Source organism: Haliaeetus albicilla, chromosome 16 (genome assembly GCF_947461875.1).
Source record: "Haliaeetus albicilla chromosome 16, bHalAlb1.1, whole genome shotgun sequence".
NCBI classification, from domain to species: domain Eukaryota; kingdom Metazoa; phylum Chordata; class Aves; order Accipitriformes; family Accipitridae; genus Haliaeetus; species Haliaeetus albicilla.
In genome coordinates, this window is record NC_091498.1 from 12,825,468 (window position 1) to 12,841,485 (window position 16,018).

At 48.3% G+C, this 16,018-nt stretch overlaps 1 protein-coding gene across 5 annotated transcripts in view; it reads right to left on the reverse strand.

Annotated features, from left to right (window-relative positions):
* Positions 1-8,538: 8,538 nt before the first annotated feature.
* SLC25A22 (solute carrier family 25 member 22) overlaps positions 8,539-16,018 on the reverse strand; it is a 53,100-nt gene continuing 45,620 nt past the window's right edge. For all 5 annotated transcript variants that reach the window (XM_069803523.1, XM_069803525.1, XM_069803524.1 and 2 more), the window contains 5 exons: positions 15,745-15,863; positions 13,893-14,064; positions 12,919-13,073; positions 11,162-11,237; positions 8,539-10,274 (listed from right to left, as the gene is read on the reverse strand). In XM_069803523.1, coding sequence (XP_069659624.1) covers positions 10,121-10,274; positions 11,162-11,237; positions 12,919-13,073; positions 13,893-14,064; positions 15,745-15,863 — 676 coding nt within the window. In that variant the 3' untranslated portion in view covers positions 8,539-10,120. The remainder of the gene's footprint in view (positions 10,275-11,161; positions 11,238-12,918; positions 13,074-13,892; positions 14,065-15,744; positions 15,864-16,018) is intronic.

The window sequence follows — 16,018 nt, forward strand, 5'->3', positions numbered from 1 at the left end:
AATTTTTGATTTTGTTGTACGAGGGAGGTTATTCCTGTACCAGCTCCAGCAGCTCCGATTGCCATGAGAGTTGCCACCGTGAGGGCTGTAAAGGGCTCACGTTTCTGTATGTGATGGGCTTGAGTAGTTTGATAGTCATAAACGAAACTTTCGGGATGGTAAATAAGCCTAGGTATCACAGCTACTTGTATACAATATTCAGCTGTCCAATTAAAGACCTTTAGGGATATACAAGGTGTAACCCCAGTTTGGGAGCAAATCCACTTAGTATTATCTGCAGGAATTAACCACTCAGCTGTTATTTCTCCTGATTTGCGAGTTGTGTTACACAGGTGTCATTTGTCCTTTGGGACATTTCTGATACATTTTCCTTTTTCCGATACTTGGGACGTTGTTATCCCTTGTTTACGTCCAGATTCTTTATTCCACATGCACTGAGCTGGATTTATTCCGTTGGACTTTTTAAATCTACTGTCCACCCCAATAGCTTCATAAAAGGGCGGTCGAATGTCGTAACACAACCAACAATGCTCAGTTATATTAGGGTGGGTGGCATTCAGTACCTGATAACTGGCTTGGAGCATATCCCACAATGGGTTGATTCTTGTTGATACGCCCAAGATATTGTTTTCAGCGATATCTATGTTAGGGAGGATAGCAGCAGTCTGTACAATACTGTTACTATCATCTTCCTCTGCTATGACCGAATTTGGTCCTATACCAGAGGGTTCATTTGGCACCAGCTCTTTCCTTATCGTAATTATTCCCCCTGAATCTGCACCTGGTTCTCAAAGTCTGACTCTCCATGTTTTCCCTGTTAACCAAGCAGGATCTTTCGGGTTGGTTACATTAATATAAATATATGGGCAATTTCCACTCTATGGTCCTGTTTGGCTTCCATCCCAACCATGTGAAGCAGGTGTATATCCATGAGGCCCTCATCCTACGGATAGGAATTTATCTGGACCTCCCCCAGGAATCCAATCAGAAGCTATAGTTTCGCAACCCCAATAAGCACAATAGTAAGAGTCAGGATGGTTGTAATACCCCTTTCCAGGGTTAGAACTGGGACAAAAGTAAAAGCCTAAGTTATGTAGACATGGGTTCCTGGGTACGATTTGACATAAGGATTGATTAAAGCTTGGGGCCCCAGCAGCAATTACTTGCTGTAGTATCTTTTGATCCTCCCACCTATAGAGCGTCCATTTGTAAGGTTGGTGGGGGTTCCCTTTGCTTTGGGTTGTCCCTATTAGCATTAGCAACAGTCCTATCATCCAAGTGCTTAATCTCGAGTTTGAGAAAAGTGGTGTCCCTTTACCCTTGCGACAGGTATTCCGAGGGTGCTGATAATCATTTTGATTTTTGTCTTCATCCCTGGTGAGAGATGGGAGACTTTGGGGAAGCTCTGAGGACTTTTTGTTTGGGAGCAATAAGTCAAGAGGCTCCATGAGCCTTCTCTGGAGGTAGTTCATCAACCTTAATCCCCACAGCAGTACGTCTCTGCCCTCTTCTCTGCCTACTCTGTTGCTTAGAGCAGCGAGGTGTACCATCTTCTCGGCAGCAATCGTATTCTTCAGGGGAACCTCCTTTATATTTACTTTGCTTTGACTTATATGCATCCCAGTTTGTATCCTTCACTTCCCAAGCTCCTCACCCCACTCTGACCACTGTTAGTCTGCGGGATACTTGTATTATTTCAGCCTTCGTTGGGCATAACTCATTTGCATAAAAACAACACCTCTCAGGGTTTATGCCTTTAGCAAAAAATACCCCACCATTCTTTGGGGTCTTTTATAATTTTCCCAGTTGATACTCCCACACGTAATGTTTGCTAAATTAATTTCTGTTCGTAATTATAACATTCGTGGCAAATGTCACTAGGGGAATACCCATAGGAGCAATGTGTCCACCACTTTTCTCTACAAAGTTTACACCTGTAACATACAGAGATAACATATACAGTGAGGATTTTTTACAAAAGACGGTCTCACTCCTCCACTTTTCTTCAGAACTTGATTTTCAAGCTGTTAGGGTCTCTGGTTGCCTCCCAATGAGAATTCCGAATTGGTCCTTTGATCCTGCTTGCATGAGTCCATCCTCGTTCTGCAGTCTGGACAGCAGTTTCTGTGGTAAGTAAAACAAGAAAGGGCCCCTCCCACCTAGGAGTGAGAGAGGATTCTTTCCAGGCTCTGATTAATACCATATCACCTGGCTTCACTGAATGTATGGATATATCTAGGGGTTGCCTCTGTACCACCATTCCCTTCTTTCGCAATCTCTCTCTCCTTTTCATTATCTGAACAATATAAGGGTTAATATTATCTTCATCTAAAGTAGGATAATTGGCTGGCCATTCCATATCATCGGGCATGCCATATAACATTTCAAATGGGGAAATTCCAGTATCCGTTTGGGGCTGAATCTGAATATTTAATAAAGCAATTGGCAAACATTTTACCCAGGACATTTTGGTTTCTATCATTAACTTAGTTAGTTGCTTCTTTATTTCATCCACATATTGTATTAGCACGACCCCATCTTGTAACCAGTATTCCCGTAGAATCCGTTCTAGGGCTTGTCCAAATAAGTTTGGGGATTCCGTGAATCCTTGGGGAAGTACAGTCCACCTTAACTGCTGTTTCCTATGAGTGTCTGGGTCTTCCCACTCAAAGGCAAAATAATCTCTACATTCCTCCTTAAGAGGGCATGACCAGAATGCATCTTTAAGATTTATTACACTATACCATTGGTTTTCGGGCCCCAATTGACTCAACAGGGTGTGTGGGTTTGCCACTACCGGGAACCGGCTGACAGTCCGTTTATTGATTTCTCTTAGGTCATGCACCAGCTGATAACTACCATCGGATTTTTTTACTGGTAAAATCGGGGTATTAAAAGGGGACATGCAGGGTTCGAGTACCCCCTTTCCCAACAGTCTTTCAATCTCAGGTTTTAGTCCCCTTCTCCCTTCATTAGATAAGGGATATTGTTTAACTCTCACTGGAATCTCTGGGTTCTTAATAACCACTTCAAACGGTTCAATATCCAGTTTTCCAACTGATTCTGGGGTATACCACACTTCGGGGTTAATTTGTTTCTCATCCACCTCTATAAGGGGACAAAGCCTGATTTTCAACTCTTCTTTTTCCACATCCACCCGAATCCCCATTTCTACGATTAAATCCCTACCTAATAAGTTATATTCCGCTTAAGGTACCAACAACAGCGTTCCGATTCCGTATCTGCAACTTGATTCCACCGCCACATCTTATTATAACGGGGACCCTAAAAGGTTCCCCTTTTGCTCCAATTACATTAACTTTATCCTCAGATATTTTACATCCCAGAGGTAATGATTGTACCGTAGACCTTTCGGCCCCGGTATCTACAAGAAAGGTCACCTCCTGACGCTGAGGACCCACTTTTAAAGTTATCAAGGGCTCTTTCTTACTGGGGGTCCTCAGCACATAGAGCCCCTGACCCCGCTAATCCTCCCGAAACACTTTTTCATCCTGAATCCTTTTTCTACATTCTCTCTTCATGTGTCCCTTTTTTCCCGCAATAAAAACATTCCACGGCTTTATCTCCTCTCCCCCCGATTCTTTCCTTATCCCCCCCACCAGGCCGACCGGGTCTCATTATCACACCTTTCTGTCCCTCTCTTACCGCTGCAACCAGCAGCCTAGTCTGTCGCTTTTCTGTTTCCTCTTCTCGCCTCACATACACTTTCTGAGCTTCTCTAAGTAATTCATCCAACCCCCGCTCCTGCCAGTCCTCAATTTTCTCCAACTTCTTCCTAATATCTCCCCACGACTTGGCCACGAACTGAGTTTTCACCAACGCTTGTGCTACAGGAGTGGCAGGGTCCACCCCAGAATATAGCTGGAAACTTTTCCTTAGCCTCTCAAGCCATTCCGTTGGGGTCTCATCTTTCTTTTGTTGTTCACGAAAGACTTTATTAATATTCTGTCCTCGGGGAACAGATTCCCGTATCCCCTGAATTATAATTATTCTCAAGTCTGACATATTATTCCTATGAGCCGGATCTTGATTATTCCAGTTTGGCCGATTTAAGGGCCATTTTTGATCCGCCGCCGGACCAGCCTGATGCTGCTGGTCCCACACTCTCATCCCAGCCCCTCTAATCATGTCTCTTTCCTCTACGGTAAATAATATACCCAGGATAGACTGTAATTCATCCCACGTGTACAAATTCGGTCCCAAGAATTGATCCAACCTTTCGGCTACCCCCAGGGGATCATCTAACAGATTCCCCATTTCCTTCTTAAATTCCCTGACATCCCCTGTATTAAGGGGGACTGCCACATACCCCGTTCCCGGTCCTTCCTGTCCATCCCCACCAGGCACCAACATTTCCCGAAGAGGAAACAATCTTTCCTTTCCTCGCATTATTCTATTACGTGCAGACCTTCTGGGAGGGGGTGCCGGGATTGGGGAATCAGGTTCCGAATCTGACCCCCCCCGGGCCTGGGCTATTTCCTGGCCTTGGGGTGGGTCCTGAGGCGGAAGGGCCTGAGGGGCATAGGGAGGGGGCCAAAGGGGGTCCTCATCATTTTTTCGAGGTTTATCTGATCTGTTTTCCCTTAAGGCAAAGAGGAATGACGGCTCCCAAGATTGGGGAATCCATAAGGCAGCATATTCACTCTCCTCTGGGCTGGCTGGTGGTCTTTTATTGTTTACCCATATATTTAATTGTTGACACACCCAATCCTCAGAGGACCCAAACACAGGCCAAAGTACATGAGGATTGCTGAGAGGTCTCCCACCCCAAATCTCAATACAATAATTGATCATTTTTTTCCTTAGACTTATCCTTTCTCTTTGGTGAACTGTCCCAATATCTTATCATCAGGCCTAAGGGACTATCAGGGGCTATGTCTGGTAACTTATTTCCCTTCCCCATCCCCATGGGTCCAGAGGGCTTGCTTTTCCTCTGTCCCATCTTCCGAGGTGCCCTTATCCACACACACACTCACTTCCCCTCGGTCGTGACTCGCTCCCTCGCGGGCTACGAGAACTGCACTACTGGAGGGTCCGCACTCGCGTGATCTCAGAGAGACCTCTCACACAGTCGCACCTCGGGATAACCACCCCAACCAAACGGCTCACACTTTATATACTCACCCGCTCCTGGGTCTTCGCTTGGTCTTCATGCACAAAATTTAAGGGGTCCTGCAGGTTCTTTTGCTCAGTTATCGTAATTTAAAGGGGTTCGCGGGTCCAGGGTGTGGCGACGACACCTCCTCAAGACGGGGCTATCCAAGGATAGGGCGCCTCCCCGCTTGCGAGGGTCCGCACCAGAGAACCTGGATCCGAGTCACGGCACCAAATTTGTTATAAACGCTCGTGACAAATTGGAGGAGCCAATTTGTATTGAATAAAAAAATCGAATTTATTAGCAAGCGATAAGAGAGCAAAACAGCGCTGGGCGGCCGGGGAGGCAATGCTCCGCCACAGGCCCGCAACTTTATGTTACCGTTACATTCCTTATATACATTTCATGTACCCCCTTTCTTGTAAGTCTCCGCCTTGTCCTGCTTCTTCTTTCCTCATTTGTGCAGGTCTGTTACTATGTAGATTCGGTAAATTTTCTCAAGGATGAGTATCCTTTGATGTAGAATGTCTTTTCATGTGGAGAAATACAGTCTTTGTTAATTGCAGCTGTTGTCCTTCCTCTCCTTATCTAGTAAGTTATAGCCATTGCTTTCCTCCCCCCTTATCTAGTAAGTTATAGCCATTGCTTTCCTCCCGTGACCCGTGACCTTCACGCATCACTTAAGCTGTTATTTACACAAGGCATATGTTAACTCTCAATATGTCTCTTCACCCTTCTCGATTTCATGAACAAAGTTAACCCGTTCATTACAAGCCCCACACGTGCATTTCAGGGCCAGCATCACCCTTGCAAACGGATGAACCCTGTGGGGGTCCCCACCAGCCATGCCAGGCCCCAAAAGCGAGAGGGGGAGCGGGCAGAGGTGGGAGCCAGGTCCCAGTGGCCGGTGCACAGCAGCAGCCTATCCCCCTCCCCCAGAAATGGGAAGCAGGGCCAGGCTGGGGCTACAGCTGGTTTCCAGTAACACGGGGCCCAGGCACAGCTGGCCGTGATAGAAAATGGTCAGCCTGGGCTTCGGACCACTGCGGTGCAGGTTATGTAGTTTTTTGCATTAAATTAGAGGAAAATTAGCGAATAACCATGATATTAGGCAGGTCACAGCCGGCCCAAGCATGCGCTCATCCGCGTTGCTCTTCCTTGAGCCCCTTTAAGCTCTGTGGGGAGCAGTAAAACAAATCAAACCACTCTGAGATTTGCAGGAGTTTTACAAGTTTATTACCCAAGGACAAGAGTGGTGGCCGTCGGGGCTGAAGCATGGGATTTTGCCCTCTTCCCCCCTACATTTCTTACTTTTGAGGGAATTTCCCCTTCTCTCCAGGAACTTCTCCCTACTGCTTACTAGGAACTCCTGCACGGTTTTCCCGGACATTGCCCTTTATTTTCTAAGAAATTTCCCCCTTCCTTCCTAAGAAATCACCCTATTGCTTTCGAGGAAATTTCTCTGTCCCGTTGCAGGCAATTTCCCTCCCATTGCTTCCTCCCTTGCTTCCTGGGAAATTTCCTTGTTACTTTCTAGAGTCCTCCATTGCTTTCTAAGAATCTTCTCTCTGCTTAGAGGACTTCTAATGCTTTCCAGGAACTTTCCCCATGACTGTTGCTCCCTGGGAAGTACAAAATTATTTCCCCAAGAAATCTCATTCTTCCTGTCCAGGAAATTTCCCTTTTGATTTCCAGCAATTCCTCCTTTGCTTTCTGAGCAGTTTCCCCTCTAGGAAATATCACTGTTACTTTCTTAAGAAATGTCACTTTTGCTTTTCAGCAAAAAAGCTTTTTTTTTTTTAAATTTCCTCAAATATCAGCTTTTTGCTGGTACTTGAGGACATTTCCTCTTTGCTTTCTAGGAACTTTCCTCCTTTGATTTCTAGGTTATCCTCCCTATGGCCTTCTAGGAAGTTCCCCCATTGCTTTCTACAGCTTTCCAGAATATTTCCCCCTAGTGCTCTCAAGGAAATTCCTACATTGTCTTGCAGTAAATGTCCCCTTCATTTTCCAGGATATTTTACTGTAGCTTTCTAGGATGGTTTCTCTTTGCTTTCCAGGAACTCCCCTACTGGTTCCCAGGAAATTTCCCTTTTGCTTTGTAAGAATTTTCCCCCAGGGCTTTAGGAAATTTCCTCTTTGCGTTCCAGGAAATTCCACCAGCCAAATCCGACCCACCTGCTGGAACCCATGGCAGGGGCATACAGCACCTCCACCAAAATGTGTTTAAGGGCAGTAAACACCACAAAACCCAAACAAACTGGAGCCACAAGAGCCGTAGTCAGGGCAGGAGCAAGGGGCGGGACTGACACGTGGGACAAGGTATGACAGAAAAGAGCCTGGGGTCAGCAGAGGACCTTATGCCTGAAGAACCAGGTAGGACACATGAGGAGTTGACCCCACGCTGGCTGTTGTCCCGTGCCCTGGGGACAAGTGACATCCCCAGGGAGGGAAGCAGAGGTGTGGGTCTCCGAGTGTATTTATTTACTTTTATTCCTCAATTAAGCAGTGATTGCACTGAGGTTTCTGTTAATCAGGGATTAAGTTGATGGGAATTCTCCCATTTTAAACTCTTCTTTTTTTGGCCAGTGGCACCCTGCCTGCCTGGGGGGCTCCTGCGGGGCCACAGTCACTGTCTCCTGCCACCTCCCCAGGTCCTCCTGACTCAGGGACATGTCCAAGCAGCTAAAAATCAGCCCCATTCAGGTCACCAGCTCCAACATGGTGGAAGAAGAGCTGGAGATTCCAGGAGGAAAAGTCAGTTTTACAACAAGGTTTTTTGAAGCATCCAAAATGACAAGGAGACCTTTCCCTGAACCTCAGCCCTTCACTGCACCAAATTTTCCTCCAAACACAACCCCACGATACAAACCTGCACCCCACGGACCCCTCTGCAGCTGCCAGTCCCCCAGCTTCAGGGGGCAACCCTTGCAGGCGGAAGGGCAAGCAGAAACCCCACTACTTTTATCAGCAAGTAAATCACAAAGCAGCAACGAACAGGGCACCTTACAAAAAAAAAAAAAGGAAAAAAATCTCTTTTAATCCACCCAAGGGAAATCCAGAGCAAGAGCAGCATCACAGCACTACAACAAAGCACAGACATCTATCACCATCTTTGCACAGATTCCTTCCCACATACATGGATAAGTCATTAAGAAAAATAAAGAAAATTATTCACATGTGCAAAGTGACACATAACAACTCAGCCACAGAACAACTTTTTTGAAGAGAAAAAGGACGCATCAAGGAAGAAGACCCCCAACATACAGGTTTTGCAAAAAACTAACCCAAGAATGTTGGAACAGAGGTGGTTTTCTTTTAAACATTAAAAACAGGGATTTTTTTTTTAATTCATTTAAATATACATTTGAAACACAAACACCAAGCAAGCGTGTGGAGAATAAAGCGAAAAGAAGAAGGAATGAAAAGTTAATTCGACCAGTTTAATTTAAACACCAAAGTTGGGTGAATTGCACCAAATGGAATAAATAATGGAGAAGATCACGTTGGGTCAGTAGATCTCACACTTAAGATCATTTAAACTAAAATGAATTACCCAGCCCAAGAGAGTACTGAATGAGGAAGTCCTCTGACAAGTGATGTTAGTTGGGGCAGTGTCCCTTTGAGAGCGCAGGTTGTAGGTGTGGATTTGCCCTCTGCCACCCAACAACGATCACCACCCCAGAAGCAAGTGCGATGACGAGTTTTTCTGGTCCAGAGCACCTGACCCCATAATCATGTACACGCAAACACCTCCTTGCTCAGGGTGTGGGAACCCGCTGCCTCTTCAACACCGGCTGGCTCCAAACACACGCAAGTCAAACACCAAAACACAACCAGACCTTGTGTTTTCACCTTGCAAGGTGAGCACACAGGCGTGGCATTTCTAGCACGGCTCCCCAAGGTTGGGCACCGCAGAAGTGGAGCAGGCACCTCCTTTCGTGCACCTGGGGCCAGGCTAGAAAAATAAAATTAATCAGCTAATCTACACCTGCGGCCACTGCTTTATCACCCCAAGGGTGGGCAGGCTGAAGGAATGTAAGTGGTTTCTTGTTGTTTGGCTTTCCCTCCCCACAACCCCGCATTAAAAAAAACAAACAAACAAACAAACAAAACCCTGAACAAAAATAACTTGATCCCAAGTTCCTCTCCCTCCCCTGCCTGTAGCCAAGCAGTGAAGCACCTTCAGACATTCATGTGATCCCACAGACATGTTCCCTACAGAGCAGACATCTCATCTCTGCACCTCACCCGGCTGTGCCTGTGACACCTAGTTAGGAGGGACATCCCTTTGCTTTAAAATAAAAACGATTACAAAATCAATAGTAGTGAGCCCCTTTCCCTTCCTGTGACCTCCAAGAAGTCATCCAAGTCCAACTTGTTTTTGAGAAAGGGAGACGGAAGGGGTGAAGGTTTCCAGGCCAGAAACTTGCCAGATCCAGCATCCCGCCTGCCGTGCCTCCAGCGGCGATGAGATGAACCCTCTTTGTGCAGTGCCTGCTCTTGACCCAGGGCAGCAGAGCCAAGGAGGGGCTGAGGGGACACAGCTGCCCCTCCAGCTCCTCCTCAGATAGCTGGCAACTCCAGGAAGAAAGAGGGGGACTGGGGTGGATGAGGCTTCAACGTTATCTCCTTCCCATCCCTCTTCCTCCCCAAGGCTAGGAGGAGACTTCTGCGTCTGCAAGCCCAGTCTGTGCTTACCAGTGTCCTTAAGAATGACAATTTAAAAACCAAAAAAAAAAACAGGAAAGGAAAAAAAAAAAGAAAAAAGATATGCATAATTGGGTATTGTCCGTGGAAGGAGCAGGAGGGGGCAGGTTCCAGACTGAGACAGAAAAGGGACTCTCCCCCTGCCTGTGTTTGCTCGTCTGGAAACCCCATCCCCTCGGCATCCCTGCGCGAACTCTTTGTGCTGTTGCTCTGACATCAGTTGACATGGATGATGAACATGGAGATGAATTCAGTGCTGCAGAGGGCGGGAGGGCACACACACGCGTGCCGGGGCTAGGCTCGGTGCTTGGGGAGCATGTCCAGCAGGAACTCCGCGATGCCGATGAAGTAGACAACTTGTGCGATGCCAAAGAGAGGAGCAATGACCAGGGCTCGGCAGTATGCCCCTTTCAGGAAGGCCATAGGCCCTTCCTTCTGCCAGATCTTCCTGGGGAGAAACAGCACAGACAGGTAAGTTTCCATTCCACCCCTCCACCTCGCCAGGAGAGCCTCTGGTCAGGCCCTGGCTTTCAGCCTCCCTCCAGAGACTAAACCCAGGCAAGCGCTGTCACCTGGCACTGCCTCCATGGCAGATCATCCACCATCCCCCATGTGCTCTGCAAATAGCCAGGCAGGAACATGCCCCATCCCTACGAATGGCCAGGAGCAGGAGCCTGGGTCTGGATATCAAGCTAAGACAACTCCATGCTTGCATCAAGAGGTCCCCCCCCGCTCAAAAGTTGGGGCCAGCTCCACCCTCAGTATGGGACACAGCCAGATGGCAAGCGACTCTGGCTACAACAGCAATACACAAGCAATACACAAGACTCCCTTCATGTTTTGAAGCAGCCAGACCACAGTTTAGCAAAGCGTCAGAGAAGAGTGCGACTGGGGACAGCCCACTCAGACAGTGTTCCTGCAGCCGCTGTTCAGAGTGGTCCCAGGAGGGATACGAGACTTAATGCTGTAGGATTTCTGGACAACAGGGCCTTGGGAGAGACAACCAGAGCATTGCCTCCCTTTGCAGAAATAAAATCTTAAGTGTTATGACTGCTGGGGTTTGGACAGAAGCATTTGAATATAAATGCTATATTAACCTTACTCAAAATAGGAAGAAGTTCCTTTTTATGTACCTATATATATGAACAGTATATAAATCTGGTCATATATCTATATATCTATCTGTATAGATAGATAGACAAAAGCACAGGTTCAGCAGGAACCTGAAACAGAGAAGCTGCTGGTTGGGTCTAGAAGCTGCACTGACTGCCTGGCAGCGGGCAGCAGCAGATGCTGTACATCTGATGTGGTGGCCTGCTTCACGAGGAGTCTTACTTGGTGCAGTCCAGGATTCCTGAGTAGGTGTCCTCATTCACACCTCTCTGCAAGGACTGCAGCCGTGTTTTGATCACTGGAGAGAAAGAGAGAAAAGAGACAGTGGTGAGCACTAGGAATGCAGCATGCTCTTCAGCAGGCAAGAGCCATCCTGAGAGTAATATCTTTGAAACACAGTCAAAATGAGATCACCAAGAGCACAGACCATTTTCATATATTTATCAGCAAGACTGTATGAGGTTCAACAAGGCCAAGTACTGGGTCCTGCACTTCGGTCACAACAACCCCATGCAATGCTACAGGCTTGGGGAAGAGTGGCTGGAAAGCTGCCCGGCAGAAAAAGACCTGGGGGTGCTGGTTCACAGCCAGCTGAATATGAGCCAGCAGTGTGCCCAGGTGGCCAAGAAGGCCAACGGCATCCTGGCCTGTATCAGAAATGGTGTGGCCAGCAGGAGTAGGGAAGGGATCATCCTCCTGTACTCGGCACTGGTGAGGCCGCACCTCGAGTACTGTGTTCGGTTTTGGGCCCCTCGCTACAGGAAAGACACTACAGAAAGAGGTGCTGGAGCGTGTCCAGAGAAGGGCAACAAAGCTGGTGAGGAGCCTGGAGCACAAGCCTTATGAGGAGCAGCTGAGGGAACTGGGGTTGTTTAGCCTGGAGAAAAGGCGGCTGAGGGGAGACCTTACCGCTCTACAACTACCTGAAGGGGGGTTGTAGTGAGGTGGGTGCTGGTCTCTTCTGTCAGGTGGCTGGTGATAGGATGAGAGGAAGAGAGGAAATGGCCTCAAGTTGCAGCAGGGGAGGTTTAGGTTGGATATTAGGAAAAATTTTTTTACTGAAAGGGTTGTCAGACATTGGAATAGGCTGCCCAGGGAAGTGGTTGAGTCACCATCCCTAGAGGTATTCAAAAAGCGCATAGAGAAGGCACTTCAGGACATGGTTTAGTGGGCAGGGTTGACAGTTGGACTCGATCTTAAAGGTCTTTTCCAACCTAAACAATTCTGTGATTCTATGAAAACAGGGAAAAACAAACCCATTCCTTTACAAATGGATAAAAGAAAAAACACAGCCACCCAAATGGCAACCCCCTCCCCTCACTGTGACCAAGGTTTCCAAGGCTGACTTAAGCTTTAAACGCTTCCAAATTCAGATATCTTTCTGCAAAGTGAGAACTGATTTTCAAATACTCAGCTCCTTCTGGAAGAAGTATCTAAAACATACGAAGCTGCTCTTACACTTCTTCACAACTTGGAGAGTCTGCAATGTTGGAGAGGGAGGAGTTGCTTTCTGGTGTTTTTTACAGCAGAGAAACTGAGGTGGTATTTAAGGCAGATGCTGTGGAGCCGGAGAAAAGGCCCCACACAGATCCGACGCTTCCCCTGGTTGTCCATGACCGTATGCACGTAAATGGTCTGCACACTATCACTCCACACAGAAACGTGCCTTTTCAGGAGCACGTTCGCAGCCATTCCTGCGAAGAATGACTGAAATGAATGACACCCTCTTCCTGACCTACCTAGCAGGTACTGCAAAACTTCCTGTAAGCTGTGGCCAAAGGTAGAGCTCAGCTGAAGCAAACATCATCTGAGCTGAGGCAGCTCAGACAGCAGAGCTCCCCTCCTACAGTACACCTCCCCGCACGCTCATGCTGTGAAGAGGCTGGCACGGTCACCCTCCTCCTCACCCAGCTCACTCATGGGCCTCTGACTCATGTCACTTGGCACCAGGCCACCAGCACAGGCTACTCAGGACTCACCATCGCAAGGATTGACAGCCACCGCAGCTGTACTGCCAGCCACACATCCGGAGAGGAATGATACGTAGAACGGAGCCTTGACATTGGGGTCTTTCTGGCCCAGCTTGTTCAGGTTTGCAAACAGTGGGAAGTACACAATGGAGAACGGGACATCCCTGCGGTGGGGAGGGAGGAAGGGGAAGAAAGAAGAACAAGGATGAGCAAAGTCAGAGCAGGACACCAACAAACTAAGCATCAAACTAAGAAGGGCTGTGAGCATCACGTTGGCAGCACAGCCACAAGCGCAACACAGATATCCCAGCTCTGTGATCTGCAATGCAGCCAGGAGCCAAAACTCAGCAGGGACAAAACTGACTGCACAAAGGAGAACAGGCCCACAGGAGGCATGCAGCCCTGCAGAGTCAATGGCCTCCCCTTGATTTTCCAACACTCAAACCAAAGACCCCAGCACATGCAGAGGTCAATCATTTTGTCCACTTTTGCTAATTACAAGAGGTTCACACCCTGCCCCTCATCCCACTGGGCATTGCTTTAGCTCTGCCTTTGCTAAAGCTAGAGGAGAGTCACTCTGGCAAAGCCCAGGTAAAGAGTGTCAGGGTGGGCACTGCTCCTTGCATCCAACACGCTCCATGGGCCAGAACCTGTTTCACACTCTGGAGACTCAGGCTGATGGTTTTGCTTTGCTAGCTCACAAGGACTTCTCTACAGTGTTAAAATATGGACCATGGGGGAGACAAAAACCTTCCACAGAAAGCAGCAGAATTAAATCTTCCAGGAACAAAAAGGCAGCCTCCTTCGCAGCCCTGACCTTCCCTTCTTTAATGCACAAAACCTGTGCATGAAAACCAAACCAAATCAAACCCACACCGCCTGAAGCCAACACCTCCTTTGCAGGCTTGTTCCCTGGATGGCTGGTGCTTTAGGTTCAAGACTGGAAACACCAGTGCCCTGTGCTCGAGCCCACGCCATCCTACCTTAGCAGTGTGGCTCCCAGGCCCTTGTAGAGTCCTGCAATGCCTTTGCTCCGCAGCAGCTCCCTTGTTATCTGTGTTGCTGTGGTGCGCCTTTCCACCGCTGGCTCGGCTGACCCCACCGCAGAGGAAGAGGACAGCTGGGCCTGCGCTGCCATCAGTTTCTTCTGTGCCGCTGGGGAGAAGCGGAGAGAGCACTGATCTGCAAGATGCTCAACAGCAGTCTCTTTCTGCCCGGTGCCATGGGACAAGGAGGAAGAGCCAGACCTCCAGGTGCACCCAAACATGCAGACTAAGGCCAGCCAGGTGCCCTGCAAGCTTTTGCTCCCAGTCTGCCCATCTCCTTCAGCCTGAGACAACCCAGCTTGTCCCACTCTTGGAGCTGGCTGCTGCCATACCACAACGCTGTCTGCTGCGCTCTCCTACTGACTGGTTTTACCTAAGCAGGAGCAGCCTGTCTTGCACAACCTCCGTGGTGCAGAGAAAAGGAGCTGCCGTGAGCAGGCAGATGACAGTACCTGCTTCCAGCTACATCCCTGAGCCCCAGCTAGGACAAACTAAAGATATTCACAAATGAGAGAGGTTCAACAGTTCTGTTCTTTGCTTCCTTCCCTTGAAAGCAATCACTAACCTGGGGAGTTCCTCAGTCACATTTATAAAAGCAACCTGGTTTCTCCCATCCTTTTCAAACTCATGCATTTCTGCTCTTTGGCCACAAGATGGAGAGCACATCAACCTGTTGGCAATCCTTAGGCTGCCACGGGCACACCACAGGTCTCTTGCCACACAGAGAACAGGCTGTTCACAGCAGCAAAAACCTCTTCTGAACCCTCAAATCATGGCTTAATTCCTTCAAACATTTTAAAATAATACGCACAAAGAGGATAAGGTCTGCATTAAAAACGGCAAAGAGACGAAAGAAAAAGTAAATTTGTGATTTTTCAGGAATGCCACATCAAAGGAGAAATTAAAGGATAAATTGGCCCGTTTTCCAGGAAGGACCACAAACATGGTATCTAATGGTGTCATGCAGGGCTCCTGAGGAACGAGGCCATACCCTGGGCTGACCTCTGGAACAGATTAAGGCGATAGCAAACAGCTCTTCCCCCCCAGAGTCTCCATGCCAGACTCTGGTCCCCATTCTCACCAGAAATGCCCCACAGTGTTTCAGCCAAAAGGCTCACACTCCCTCCTGCCTCTACCTGCCAGCTCCTGCCCACAGCCCCAAAAGCCTGACGCCAAACCTCTTCCAAACCCAGTGTGCCAGGAGAAATCTTATTTACTGTTTCAGCCAAGACAACTGCTGCTTTTGTCAGGAAGAAAAAAAGAGAGAGTAAGAGGGGAGACAAGTCATTTGGAAAGGACACATCCCCTTGGGAAGCTGTTGGGGAGGTGCTCCAGGGGGGTAGAAGAGAGAGAATAATCAGAAAACAGAGAGAGAGAGGAAGGACCACAGGAAAAGCACTGGAGGATGCTAATCCCTTCCTGGGTACCTAGTAACTAACAAGTTTTAATTGTTCACAAGCTGACCACCCTGTTATCTCTCCTGTCTCTCTCCATCCACCAGCAGCATTTGCTGTTTCACTTGCCAAGCCTATTGCTTCAAGCAAAAAAAAAAATCATCACCTTTTGTAACTGCAAGGGCCTCTGCAAAGCCAGGTGAGCAAAGGGTGGGGGTAAGTGACCTGGGAAGAGGAGGAGAAACTTCTGCTACAGCCTGAGATACCTCTGACTTGAGAGAGCAGGGGGAAGGAAGAGTTTTCTCTGCTCATTCCTTCCCCCTCTGCCTTGACAGCCCAGTCCCAGCTCTTTCCCCACTGCCTGCTCAGTGCACAGGGAAGAGAAGCCCACATACCAATTCGCCCTGCATCCTGCAGCTGGATTTTAAGCATCTCCATGGGAGTGGTGACAATCACCTGGCAGGTACCCGCGCCGCAGCCCGCCAGCATCTCCCGCAGCAGTGTCAGCTTTTTCCTGCCCAAAGAAAAGAGAGAAAGAGTCAGTCGGAGGATGTGGCCTGGAGTAACACTGGGGCAGCTGGGTGCAGGGGCTCAGGGCACACCTCTGACCCTGGGGGTTACAGGAGAAGCAGCCCCCAGGGACAGGGGAACCTGCTTGGCTTGACAGTT